Below are 14,154 nucleotides of genomic sequence, written 5' to 3' on the forward strand. Positions count from 1 at the left end.
AGGCAACCAGTCTTGCGACGGTTGCCAGGCAGTCTTGCAACGGTAGCCAGGCGACGGTTGCCAGGCGACCAGTCTTGCGACGGTTGCCAGGCGACCAGTCTTGCGACGGTTGCCAGGCGACCAGTCTTGCGACGGTTGCCAGGCGACCAGTCTTGCGACGGTTGCCAGGCAGTCTTGCAACGGTAGCCAGGCGACGGTTGCCAGGCGACCAGTCTTGCGACGGTAGCCAGGTGACCAGTCTTGCGACAGTAGCCAGGTGACCAGTCTTGCGACGGTAGCCAGGTGACCAGTCTTGCGACGGTAGCCAGGCGACGGTTGCCAGGTGACCAGTCTTGTGACGGTAGGCAGGCGACCAGTCTTGCGACGGTAGCCAGGCGACTGTTGCCAGGCGACCAGTCTTGCGACGGTTGCCAGGCGACCAGTCTTGCGACGGTTGCCAGGCAACCAGTCTTGCGACGGTTGCCAGGCAGTCTTGCAACGGTAGCCAGGCGACGGTTGCCAGGCGACCAGTCTTGCGACGGTAGCCAGGTGACCAGTCTTGCGACAGTAGCCAGGTGACCAGTCTTGCGACGGTAGCCAGGTGACCAGTCTTGCGAGGGTAGCCAGGCGACGGTTGCCAGGTGACCAGTCTTGTGACGGTAGCCAGGCGACCAGTCTTGCGACGGTAGCCAGGCGACTGTTGCCAGGCGACCAGTTTTGCGACGGTAGCCAAGCTACCAGTCTTGCGACGGTAGCCAGACGACGGTTGCCAGGCGACCAGTCTTTCGACGGTAGCCAGGCGACGGTTGCCAGGCGACCAGTCTTGCGACGGTAGCCAGGCGACGGTTGCCAGGCGACCAGTCTTGCGACGGTAGCCAGGCGACGGTTGCCAGGCAACCAGTCTTGCGACAGTTGCCAGGAAACCAGTCTTGCGACGGTAGCCAGGCGACCAGTCTTGCGACGGTAGCCAGGTGACGGTTGCCAGGCGACCAGTCTTTCGAGGGTAGCCAGGCGACGGTTGCCAGGCGACCAGTCTTGCGACGGTAGCCAAGCTACCAGTCTTGTGATGGTAGCCAGGCGACAGTTGCCAGGCGACCAGTCTTGCGACGGTAGCCAGGCGACAGTTGCCAGGCGACCAGTCTTGCTACGGTAGCCAGGCGACAGTTGCCAGGTGACCAGTCTTGCGACGGTAGCCAGGCGACAGTTGCCAGGCGACCAGTCTTGCGACGGTAGCCTGGCGACGGTTGCCAGGCGACAGTAGCCAGGCGACCAGTCTTGCGATGGTAGCCAGGCGACCAGTCTTGTGACGGTTGCCAGGTGACCGTAGTCTTACGACTGTAGCCAGGCAACGGTAGCCAGGCGACCAGTCTTGTGACGGTAGCCAGGTGACCAGTCTTGCAACGGTAGCCTGGCAACGGTAGCCAGGCGACCAGTCTTGCAACGGCAGCCAGGCGACCAGTCTTGCAACGGCAGCCAGGCGACCAGTCTTGCAACGGTAGCCAGGCGACGGTTGCCAGGCGACCGTAGTGTTACGACTGTAGCCTGACAACTGTAGCCTGGCGACAGTAGCCAGACGACGGTTGCCAGGCAACCGTAGTGTTACGACTGTAGCCTGACGACTGTAGCCTGGCGACAGTAGCCAGACGACGGTTGCCAGGCAACCGTAGTGTTACGACTGTAGCCTTGCGACTGTAGCATGGCGACTGTAGCATGGCGACTATAGCCAGGCGACAGTAGCCAGGCGACCGTAGTGTTACGACTGTAGTGTGGCGACTGCAGCCTTACGACTGTAGCCAGGCGACAGTAGCCAGGCGACCAGTCTTACGACGGTAGCCAGGTGACCAGTCTTACGACGGTAGACGGGCAACCAGTCTTACGACTGTAGCCAGGCGACCAGTCTTACGATGGTGACCAGGTGACCGTAGTCTTACGATGGTAGCCTTGCAACGGTAGCGAGGCAGTGGTAACCAGTCGACTGTAGGCAGGCGACGGTAGCATTATGACAGTTGCAAGGCGACCGTAGCCAGACGACTGCAGTGTGGCTAGCTTGTATCGATATATCAAGAGGGTTCTTTAACACTGAAAACCTCTCGCCACACGTTCTGTTTGTTTTAGCTAGAGCTAAACAACTGTTATTTATCTCTACTGCTATTCTAATCTACATTCTCAAACCTTCTTTCTTCCTGCTATATATCCATCTTCCTCTCCTCCCTCTCCTCCACCTCACTCTCTTCCCTCCTTTTTCCTTTGCTTCAATAATCTCTCACCCGGTTTATCTCCCACTCTCAGTAAAGAAAAATTTGTGTTAGCCTACTAGCATTAGTCCGTTGGCCAACTAGCAATAGTCGGTTACTTCTAGCCTATTAGCATTAGCCAATTAGCATTGGCCTGCTAGGATAAGTCAGTTAGTATTAGCCTAGTGGTTGTTAGTCCTGATAGCTCTGCTCTTTATTATTTATCTCTCTGCAAATGTTCAGTTGAACTTTGACCCAACCAGAACAGGAAGTGACCGACAGAGTCCTGGTTACTTTAACCAACCAATCAAAAATGTTGGGGCCGCAGCCTAGTCCTGTTGAAGTAAAGACACCCGTCTCTCCGCTCTCCCCCCTATAGCTTCCTCCTTTCTCTCTCTCTTTCTTCGTCTGTCCTTGCCATCTTGCTCCCGCCTTACAGGATGCAGGGGCGTGGTCAGGGCGTGTTGTCGGGGAGTGGTCAGGGCGTGTCATCGGGGGCGTGGTCAGGGCGTGTGGTCGGGGGCGTGTGGTCGGGGGCGTGGTCAGGGCGTGTTGTCGGGGGGGTGGTCAGGGCGTGTCATCAGGGGCGTGGTCAGGGTGTGTCATCGGGGGCGCGTCCGCGGGGGAGTGGTTAGGGCGTGTCGTCGGGGGTGTCGTCCGCGAGGGCATGGTTAGGGCGTGTCGTAAGGGGCGTGGTCAGGGTGTGTCGTCGGGGGCGTGGTCAGGGCGTGTCATTAGGGGCGTGGTCAGGGCGTGTCGTCAGGGGCGTGGTCAGGGCGTGTCGTCGGGGCTGATGCCAAGGGCTCTGAGCTGGTCCACCATGGAGTCAAGGTGTCCAGGGTCAGGGTAGCCGTGACCCGTCAGGTTGGAGCCAAACTCTGTCTTATGGTGCACCTGAAACACACACACACACAAAGGTTTTGGTATGTATGTATGTATGTATGTATGTATGTATGTATGTATGTATGTATGTATGTATGTATGTATGTATGTACATTGTTAAGTATTGTTATATATTGTTACCTACATCCGAAAAAACGAGCACACAAATAGTAACATTTTCATCAGGCAGTAATTTGGCCTAGTTGCGTGTATGCATGCTGCTTTGTTTATTGTCGGAGATGGCTGCGCAGGCGACGGTAGTACGTGAAAAGCTCAAAAAGGGAGAACTAGAAACCAGCCAGTCATTGTAGCCTACCACTCGTGGAATAAGGAATTTAAAAGAGATTATGGAGTGATTTGACTCAGAAGTGACATTGGTCATCACGACATTGGCAGCGCGAGATGTTCACAACAAGTTAAACTTCTAGCTCAAGAAAGAAGGTAAGAAAAATAGTCTGAAAACTTTTTTAATGTACCATTAAAAATGTGAACTTGCATGTTGCACTGTTGTGCGGCTGACTTGCAGCGAATATCGGAATTAATAGGCTCGAGTCTGCGTTTTTTTAATAGCTCCTCCTTTTATAGCCTCGCGTCAGCAGCACTGTGCATCGCCTATAGACCTAAAAACAACCGGCGGATGGCGGGCGGGTGCGGTTTTGAAAATTGGTCAAAAACGGTGCGGACGGATGATGCGTTTTGTGATGCGGTTGCGGATGAAATAATAGCCCATCCGTGCATCTAGTATGTATGTATGCATGTATGCATGCATGTATGCATGTATGCATGCATGTATGTACGGTACGTATGCATGTATGTGTGTGCATGAGCGCGTGTGTACCTGGTTCCACACCACCGTGTCTTCCTCTCCCGAGGTGCAGGACGTTCCCACAGTGAAGATGAGTCTGCGCTCCCAGGCCACCACCAGCAGACCCAACACCTGCACAGGTACACAGTTATATTACCTCACTTCTTAACCTCTGATCCGTTTACATGGGTTCCCGTGACAACTGGGTGGATGCGTGCTCCGTACCTGTCTTCCCTTCGGCGTGTCGGGGAGGTAGCAGTGTCTGGGGAACCCCCGCGCTGTGAAGGGCTTACCCGGGTTCACATCCTCCGGACCCTGGGCACACAAACACGGAACCTTACAGTCAAGCACACCCGGGACGGAGTTGTACCCTGGTACCAGCTTGGATAGTGAGGTTTATGGGTGTACCCGGATACCAGATGGGAAAGTGAGGGTTAGGGGTGGTGTACCCGGGTACCAGCTGAGATTGTGAGGGGTAAAGGTGGTGGTTTACCCGGGTACCAGCTGGGATAGTGAGGGTTAGGGGTGCTGGTGTACCCGGGTACCAGCTGGGATAGTGAGGTATAAGGGTGGTGGTACCTGGGTACCAGCTGGGATAGTGAGAGATAAGGGTGGTGGTGTACCTGGGTACCAGCTGGGATAGTGAGAGATAAGGGTGGTGGTGTACCTGGGTACCAGCTGGGATAGTGAGGGTTAAGGGTAGTGGTGTACCTGGGTTCCAGCTGGGATGGTGTAGACGATGCGGATGGTTTTGGAGTCAGGGTAACCAGGGAGGGAGGGGGGGATGACGTGGAACTGCATCTTCCCCGCTGGCTGGTTCCCAGTCCTCACTCCGTAGACCGTCTTACAGATCGGACACTGAAGACTAAAGATAGACAGGTTACAGGGAGGGACAGATGGTTTAGCAAGCAGAGAGACAGGCAAACAGACAAGTTAGAGAGGAGAGAGATGTGTTAGAAATGAGAGATGGTTTAGAGAGAGACAGGTGAGTAGAGAGATACTGGTTAGAGAGAGAGACGGGTAAGAGGTGAGAGAGATAGATGGGTTAAGAGGTTAGAGAGAGACAGGTAAGAGGAGAGAGAGACAGGTAAAAGAGACATGTTAGAGGAGAGGGACGGGTTAGAGGTTAGAGGAGAGAGAGAGAGACGGGTAAAAGAGAGACAGGGAGAGGGGAAAGAGAAGACAGACGGGTTAGAGGGGAGAGACGTCAGAGGGGAGAGACAGACGGGTTAGAAGGGAGAGACAGACGGGTTAGAAGGGAGAGACAGATGGCTCAGAGGGGAAGAAACAGAGGGTGTTAGAGTGGCTAGAGATGGGAGGAGCTCAGCGTCTACCTGCCGTCCCTGTAGCTGGCGTTGTAGTGGGCCAGCAGGCAGCCTAGGTGCTGGACGTGCCCACACTCGGCCAGCCTGACCACCATGTCAGCCCGGGTGGAGGGCCCCGTCTGGGGGCCCACATACCCTGCCGGCCCCCCGAGGGGGTCCATGCAGATGGGACAGTCCTGCAGGAGGGGAGCCAGAGGTCAGGGCAGAGTAGAGGAAGGAGGAGGAGGAGGAGGAAGGTCATGTGAGCAAGTGCTCCTCCTACCTGGTCTTGGGGGGTCTTGACCTTCAGCACGTACCTCCTTACCACCTCCTCTGGGCTGCGGCCTGCGGGGGGAGGGAGAGAAGCCCAGTGAGTGAGTGAGTGAGTGAGTGAGTGAGTGAGTGAGTGAGTGTGAGAGCGATCAGAGAACAAACGTGTCTCACCCTTGCGCGTTTGTTTCTTGCTGGTCTTGCGGCAGCAGCGTGTGAATCCCGGGACCGGTCTGAGCAGGTTTTTGGGGACGTGGGGGTGGTCCTCCGGAGGGCGGGTCAGACACACAGGAAGTCCTGCTGCACTCATCAGGGTCCCAGTGATGCCTGCACAGACATATTATATATATATATATATATATATATATATATATATATATATATTAGTTATGTAGACTTGAGAGGGAACCAGTGATGGTGTGTTAGTGAGAGCGAGAGTGAGAGGGTGATAGTGAGAGTGATACTGAATGAGAGAGTGATACTGAGTAAGTGATGGATATTGAGTGAGTGATAGCTAGTGAATGAGTCATAGTAAGTGAGTGAGTGATAATGAGTGAATGAGTGATAGTGAGTGAATGACACAGTGAGTGAGTGAGTGAGTGAGTGAGTGAGTGAGTGAGTGAGTGATAGTGTGTGAGTGTGTGTCTGTGTTAGTGAGTGATGGTGTGTTAGTGATTGATAGTGAGTGCTGACCTGCTAGGGCGGGCTGTATCAGACTGGAGGGCTTGAGGTTCTTTACCGGCACCATCGGAATGCTGCAACACAACACACACTGGTTACACAACACACACACACAGAAACACAAACACACACTCCAGGGATCAAGACTGCGACCATTTATCATGTGGATGCAAGTTATTTTTTTCCTAGGTTGCATCGGTGCCAGTAAAATAACAAAAATATAGACACACATGATAGTTGTCTCAACAAGGGGATAGTGGCTGCCCCATGCTGCTTTATATTTCCACACAGGGCTGTTGCCACTCCAACATGAGTTGAAGTCTTCATTTTTTCCCATTTAAATTTTGGAACAGTTATAACCGCGTGGTAGAAAGACAAAGCACGTCTGAAGATTTGATTTGAGCTCGTTTTCCAAAATGAGCCAGCTGAGTGCTCATGGAGGTTTTGAGCAGTGGCGCTGGTGTGGGCGCCATCATTGGAACTACGACCCACTTAAAATCCAGTTGAGACCAACGGCTAAAAAGGTGGTTTGTCAATGTGCTATGGTTCAAGTTGTGGATCAGCTGGAATGTACACAGATGGATGGTACGGGATTAAGGACATGCCGATACTGCCACAAAAGAGCCAAAAAGGAGTGCGGACAAATGTGTATGATGTCCCCAAATGTAAAAGTTGGTGGCACCATTGCCAAAAGTAGGAATTGTTACTCTTGAGGCCTGCCTTTCCACACACACACAATAAGTACACACACACACACACCACTAACTCTTTTGTTTGCCCTACCCTCTCTCACTCTCTTTGTGTGTCTCTCTCTCTCTCTCTCCTTTGTGTATGAGTCTCCCTCTCTCCGTCTCTCTCTCTCTCTACCAGATGGCGATCAGCTGGCCTCATTTGGAAACCAGACAATCAGAAATTCCCACACTCTTCCCTGTGCGTGCGCATGCGCACACGCACACACACACACACACACACACACACACACACACACACACACACACACACACACACACACACACACACACACACACACACACACACACCAAATTCCAACAGTAACCATTCATCCAGAATAGGTTTCTGTTTAATCTGATCTGCACATATGGACCTGATACGGATCACTCTCTACTACCAGGGGTTCTGGAGGTTTGGATTTTCGATTAAAGACTTTAAGTTCTCCACATCCCACATGAAGCCATCTGGAGGGAGTGGAGGAGAGAGTTGGGGAGTAGGAGGAGAGAGGAAGGAAGAGGAGGAGAAAGAGAGCAACGGAGAAGGAGGAGAGCGAGACGAAGTAGGAGGAGAGAGAGGAGGGAGGAGGAGGAGCCAGCATTGTGTTGCTAATGAGAAACAGGCTCCAGTGAACCAACAAAAGTTACCATGGAAACCAACAAAGAAACGGAGGGGCTCCTAGACCAGGGGGAGGGGAGGGGAAGACTTTGAGTGTGAGTGTGAGTATGAGTGTGAGTGTGAGAGTGTGTGAGTGTGAGAGTGTGTGAGTGTGAGTGTTACCCAGCAGCCAGCAGGGTTCTGTTCTGGGCCCGGGCAATTCTCTGGAGCGCCGGTCGGCTCAGCCCGGCTAGACTGGATCGCTGCGGCAACGGGACGAGGCTGTTATCGCTGTTGGGCTTCATCACCACGGGAGAGGGAGATGGCACGGGGGAGGGGGGCGTGGTCACGGCAGTCGCCGGGGTTACCAGCGTGGCGATGGGCACCGGCCGGTCGGAGGGCTGAGCCTCCCGATTGGCCGATCGGGTAGGCTTGTCGGCGGAGCCTGAGGTGAGGGCGGAGCTTGCGCTGAGGGCGGCGAGCGATTGGGCGAAGAGCTGGGCGTTCTTGCGCGGCGATGCGGTGTTGCGGGAAATGGCCAGGCCATGCGGCAGTGGCCAATCACAGCTCTGCCGGGGGGCGTGGCCCAGCGTGGCGGAGCGTGGCAGGGCTTCAGAGGGCGGGGCGGGGGGGCTTCTTGGCGCGTCGGCCCAGCGTCTGAACCCCCCCACTCTTCACACTCCGGACCAGCATGCACTGCTGGCAGTCGCAGGAGGGGGCTGGACCGTCAGGGCCGGCGGGGGAGCCGTTGGGGAAGGGGGCGTTCCCGGCACTGGAGCCGGCCACGCCCACCCCCAGCAGGGCCCCGCCCCCAAACCTGGGCGCTCCGCGGGGGAGGGGCCCTGACACCAGGGGGTAGGCCATGTCTACACGCCGCCGCACCCTCCGACACCGCCCGCTCTGCCTGTTCACCTGGTGACATCACACAGGTCAGAGGTGACATCACGCTCGTCAGAGACAACATCACAAACGTCAGAGACGACATCACAAACGTCAGGTGACGTCACACGACAGAAAATGACACTGACGGCCCCCCCCCCCAGTGGAGAATCAGCACGTCATCACGCCGGCGTCACGTACCTGGGTCATGGTGTGGAAGTCGATGAGCTGGGCCAGTCCGAGGGGCTCCAGGTCCAGCCCGGCCTGCTGCCGGCTGTGGGCCTTGTGAATGGCGATGGCCGCCTCCATGTCATAGGGCGTCCAGGCCCCCGTGGAGCTCTCCCACTCCCACTGCACGCCCTGCGCCGGGGCGGTACCCGGCTCGTAGAAACACCTCCTCACCGGACGGATGGTACCTGCCGGAAGAGGATCATAAGAGGGAGGGGGGGGAGCTTAATTGAATAAACCAATCAAGACGCATTAAAAAAAAACCTGTGCAGAGCATCTCCAGTGCACCTCCGATTAGGCCTGGGCGATATGGTTGAAAGATCACGATATAACTTGATCATATTGATCGATGTCGATAACTATTGATCATTTTAATGACCTAAAAAGACTAGGAATTACCATGCTGGATTTAAACACTTCTTTTTAACACTTAATATGACCTTCCACTGTTCTTCATTGATAAATACTCTAATATCGAAACAACAATGAAAAACACTCAAATATTGTAAATAAGTGTTTGTGGAACAAACCAGGCTGCTAAATTCGGTGGTCCAGTCTCTTATCGATATATATTGAACATGTTTTATATGGATATTTATCAAAAGTCTATCATGATACGATCATTTATTGTTTTATTGCCCAGGCCTACCTCAGATGAACCCGGGTCGGTTCACCGTCAGCTCTAAACCAAACACAGCAGGAGATGCTACCATCTCTACGACACCAGAGAGCTAGCGGATACATGTTAGCACTGCCCCCCACCCATCGACCCCCCCTTCCCCCCCTCAACAGATGGCTCAGCACCCTTTCATCCGGCAGTCAGACACACAACATGACGATGGGGGAACAGAGAGCGAGAGCAAGGGAGACCGGCCGGGAGAGAGAGCAGCAGGCGGAGTCCATCTGCCCTCTGTGGTTCTCAGGGTTGCTGGTTCAAGGCGCCAGTAGAGCAAGGCATCACACTCACACTGGGGTGTGTGCGTGCGTGCGTAGTCATGGTACGACCCTTTACCCCTACTACACATGCTGTCACGGATACTGCTACTGATACTGCCCCTGTATTGGAAATTTCTAAATTTCCAAGACATGTTTGGAAGACATTAGGACCCCTTAAGGGCTGATTATGGTCCCATGTTCATGCAACGCAAGGGGGTTATGGACCCCTCACTTCCTTGCGGACCCTCCTTGCGTCCACCGCAAGGGCCTGATGTGCGCAAGGTCCTCCCAAAAATTGTAACCTTCCGTCGAGGCGACGCAGCAGCAAGGGCCGTGATTGGTCCGCTCACTAAAACCAGACACAGAACCAAAACAGGTTCACGACTGTGTCGAAGCGTCTGCGGGGTCATTGCGTTGCTTGAACGTGGGACCATAATCTGCCCTTTAGTTATTATCTATAGTCAACATTTCACTGTTTGAGACGTGCTTATTGCCCTTGAGAGACCGGAAAGAGACCGACTCGGCTGACTCACAGCTATACCACGAGCTACATTCCTGAGATGGCCGAAGGAGTAGTGGCATCCCTATCTGCAGCTGTGCCCTCAAGGACGTTTCCCTGCTTGGGAACACTTGGAGCATGCCCACTGTTTACACTAAACTCTTCGGTTTATTCTGAGCTAAGTTATCAATACAGTTCAAAGAATTTTCAGTACACTAGCAGCAACCATGATGCCCAACAGTTGTGTTTTAATTTCCTCCGCACTATCACATATTTCTAAAACACTATTTCCTGTTGAGGGCTCCCTTTGTTGTTATCAGCCAGGCTTTCCCAGCATGCACTGCTGTGTTGTGGTCATGTGAGGTAAAAAAACAACTTAAAACAACCAGGCAGGTGGATCCAAAATCAAAGGCTGAATAACAGCATAGAGATCAAGAGAAATCCTCTTTATCTGTCTTTATCTCCGACCTGCCTTCATCTGAAACACACTGATCGATCGATCTGTGTGTTTCAGATGATTGATCGATCTCTCTCTCTCTCTCTCTCTCTCTCTCTCTCTCTCTCTCTCTCTCTCTCTCTCTCTCTCTCTCTCTCTCTCTCTCTCTCTCTCTCTCTCTCTCTCTCTCTCTCTCTCTCTCTCTCTCTCTCTCTCTCTCTCTCTCTCTCTCTCTCTCTCTCTCAGCTGTTGCAGAACATCTGACAAGCACTTCCCGTCTCAGAACCCTCCACCCTGTTATTGCAGTACTTCTAAGCCCATGCCCTACCGACCTTCCAGTCTAGGTTCTACTCACACCAACCCACAGGCTTGGTTCATGGCAAAAGTTATACAAAAGCTGAGCTGGTCTGCATCTCCAGCCTGGCACACAATGTTTATAGTCTAGCTCTGTGATTCCTCCCATAAGCTCCCAGCCAAGGTTGTTATCAAACAATGCCCATACACGCCTTCAACATCACCCAACTCCTGGTGTTTCCGTTCTGTTCTTCAAGCACAACTTGGTTTGCCACGTATTGGTGGCAAACCTTGACCCAGTGTCCCTCATCCTTCAACTTACCCTCCCTTATCCTTCAAGGAACACCCAGTCCCCCTTATCTTTCGACCTGGCCTCCCTTACCCTTTCACCTTGGTGGATACTCTTGTCCATTCGTTTCACAACATTCTCTACCCATGAGGTTCTCTCGACCTTGACAGAAGAATTCCATTGTTCACGGAATATTAGTCCATACTGGTGGCTGGTTTCCACGTTTGGACTGGCTTGTAGCAGAACAGCTGAACAATTTCCTGCTACATTCTGATTGATTAGTGGTGAGTGGGTTCTCCTTGTCACCGTGGGAACACCATATGTTAGAGCCCAAAGAATATGGGGATCAGATGAGACATCAGTTTCACATCACACGAGCAAGATGATCGGACTTGCAAATATCTAGTCTATGCTCTGGGGGTAGCAACACACAGGCTAGCCTGAGATTATTGGTAATTCGCCACCGTCAGCGCATTTAACAATAAGCACTGTTTGTATGTTTAGGGCAGCCGCCATGGAAGAGCCACAAACTCCCAATCTCTTCTCGGGAATCCACCAATTTATGCCACACGTGAACACCACCAGCCTCCTGGAGATGTCAGACTAGGCCGTTAGACAGGGTCTAGTCCAGGGGCTGGTCCACCAAAGCCCCAGAGAGCCAGGACATACAGACAGGGCTCCATGAATACAGAAATATGTTCAAAATAAAATTCATGGAGGAACTCCAACACAAACCATTGAGCAAACAAGAAACCAGTGCACAAACAATACACACCAGACAAATACTCAACACTGGAGACACCAACCAAGTTATGCACTCGTACCCGTGTCTTGTCTGAACTGGTGCATGGACTGGATGTCGATGATGTATGGCGAGAGCCGGCTGTCCACCTGGCCGAGCACCACGCTTCCTCCTCTGGGGTCGCTGTTCCGTATGGCCGCTTCGATGTGGTGGGACACGGCGGGGCCATAGGGCCGCCAGCGGCCGTGCTCGTTCAGCCATTCCCATACGACCACGGCGGGGGCCAGCAGCATGTTGTTATAGGCCCTGGAGAGAGAAGGCCGTTTTAATAAGACGTAAGCTACTGTTGATCACAGACGGGAACCTCGACTGTTACGAAAGAACTTTCTATAAGTAGAGGGACACAATTAGCACACGGCAAAATAAGGTTAAACTTTCCCAACAATGAAACGATAAGAGATTACATTTGTTAGTGGATTCGTGATAATCTGGCCTAGTTATAGTTATTCGGTACAAGCACGCCGTGTCTACCACCGGGGTCTTACATTTAACCAGGTAGTGCTATGGAGCGGAGAAGAGGGCGATACATTTGCAAAAAAAGATCCGTAGATCCTGCATTGGTCGCGAGGTAAATCTCAGTCGTCGACGTCGTTGTTATGGGTCGGCTGAAGAACAATCCTCTATGCACCGCGATCGGTACTTCGTCCCACAGAAAACGTGTATCCTTTAGTTAAAACGTAGATCTGCATTTTCGTCTTCGCCCCGATCGTTGGTACATTGTCCCGCTTAGTGCCACTTAATGCCTTAAACCCGTTTCTGACCTCTTATCGCCCGCCGCAAGGCACTAGGAACCGCGGAGACTTGGGCTGTGTCGGTTAGTTGGGGCGTAGCAAGTTGGGAAAAGTTGAAAAAGTAGTGAGATACAGCAGTAAGTTAACACACTCCCAGAAGTCCCGATGACAGCCAAGACGAGAGTTCACTGGAGGAACAGGTCGACCAAGTTAGGAAAGACATCACAAATAACGAGCCTCCGTTGCCCTTGAGCACTATAGCAAAAAAAAAAACTGTCCCGTAAACATGCGTTTCGTGTTCCTGATTTATCGGACAACCCAGCAGTCTTGTAATCACTAGTTGCTATGTACATATCCTCTATTTAAGTTTTCGAAGTTTATTTTGGTTGTGTTGTCTATTCCAACAAACTACACCGGGAGTTTCCGTGGAGAACTTGAATCGGGCAATGTGCATTTAATCAAACTATAAATGATAACACTTACCCGATGATAGGGGTCCAGTGGTGTAATGTCGAGATACCCTTCCTCGTCAAAACGACTTTTATTGTGAATTACCGGTATATCCCATCGTGGCTGTTCCCCGACGGGTCCCAAGATCAGCCCTAGCACCGATTTCTTTGTCCGTGCGGCACTAGTCCATAAACCGCATACGGGACAGAAACCCGGACCCTACGCTAAGTGTGGACGCTCGGGAGACGGTTCTTACGACTCTCCACCCGGAACCGACTTTTCCAAAATATCATTTTTTTGCACTTTTTGGCTCAACTCGTGGCGTCCGTCTCGACCAGGCAGCGCTCAGTGTATTTTGTGTTGAACTAGTCCTCCTCACCGGGCACTTACCATGGCCATCCCCCACCCGCATTCACACAGGGGGACAATACAACTCAAACCATTCTGTCGTGGGCGGAATGGTAGGCCTGCAGGACCGACGAGGGCAATATTTAAACGATTGTTTAATGTAAGACTGTGAAGAAATCAATACGTTTCTTTCATTGAACTTCCCAGTAGTATGAACTTACATTCACATACACTTTAACGAAGTTACTATTTAATGCTTTCAACCGACTGAAACTGTCCAGGGAGGTTTGAGGAGCTATGCTGCCGCCTCGAGTTTCAACGTGGATGTATTCAGTGTACGAAATTAAATTGTGTCGCCAGGTGGCGCTGTTGCTCTATATATATTGAATTTTCTAAACGGAGGATTATGCATTGTGGAGGCGCTGTGTTTTAGAGCATTTTGGTGGTTGTTGCATGCATTGTTAAGCACAATAATTGATTATATTATGTAATGACAGTAATAGATAACGAGCTATTGCGATTCTAATTAGTACGTCTAAGTAGATATTTGGCTATGATGCCACCATCCAAAGGCTCCATAGCTCAGGGGTTAGAGCACTGGTCTTGTAAACCAGGGGTCGCGAGTTCAAATCTCGCTGGGGCCTACACAACTTTTTTGATTTTTAGTACATCGTCCAAAGAAAGACGCTCGGAAAGGAATTATTTTCTTTTATAAACATCGTGGTTATTGCTATCCTGCTATGGCCGTTTTCTGTCGTTTCTGGCTGAAACATTATCACTG

At 52.1% G+C, this 14,154-nt stretch overlaps 1 protein-coding gene and 1 non-coding gene across 2 annotated transcripts; one reads left to right on the plus strand and one right to left on the minus strand.

Annotated features, from left to right (window-relative positions):
- Window positions 1–1,732: 1,732 nt before the first annotated feature.
- On the minus strand, window positions 1,733–12,592 carry LOC311340206 (E3 ubiquitin-protein ligase DTX4-like). The gene is given in 13 exon segments (XM_084465089.1): window positions 1,733–3,107; window positions 3,934–4,032; window positions 4,126–4,215; window positions 4,612–4,765; window positions 5,235–5,401; window positions 5,488–5,549; window positions 5,649–5,801; window positions 6,168–6,229; window positions 7,665–8,113; window positions 8,115–8,393; window positions 8,562–8,776; window positions 11,867–12,090; window positions 12,330–12,592. Coding segments are annotated over 13 exon segments (2,079 nt in total). The 5' UTR covers window positions 12,332–12,592; the 3' UTR covers window positions 1,733–2,984.
- A 1,352-nt stretch (window positions 12,593–13,944) lies between these two features.
- AC3HAE_011276 (transfer RNA threonine (anticodon UGU)) lies at window positions 13,945–14,017 on the plus strand. The gene has a single exon. It is a non-coding gene; the product is annotated as a tRNA-Thr (tRNA).
- Window positions 14,018–14,154: the final 137 nt, after the last annotated feature.

Source organism: Micromesistius poutassou (genome assembly GCF_964030765.1).
Source record: "Micromesistius poutassou genome assembly, chromosome: 3".
NCBI classification, from domain to species: domain Eukaryota; kingdom Metazoa; phylum Chordata; class Actinopteri; order Gadiformes; family Gadidae; genus Micromesistius; species Micromesistius poutassou.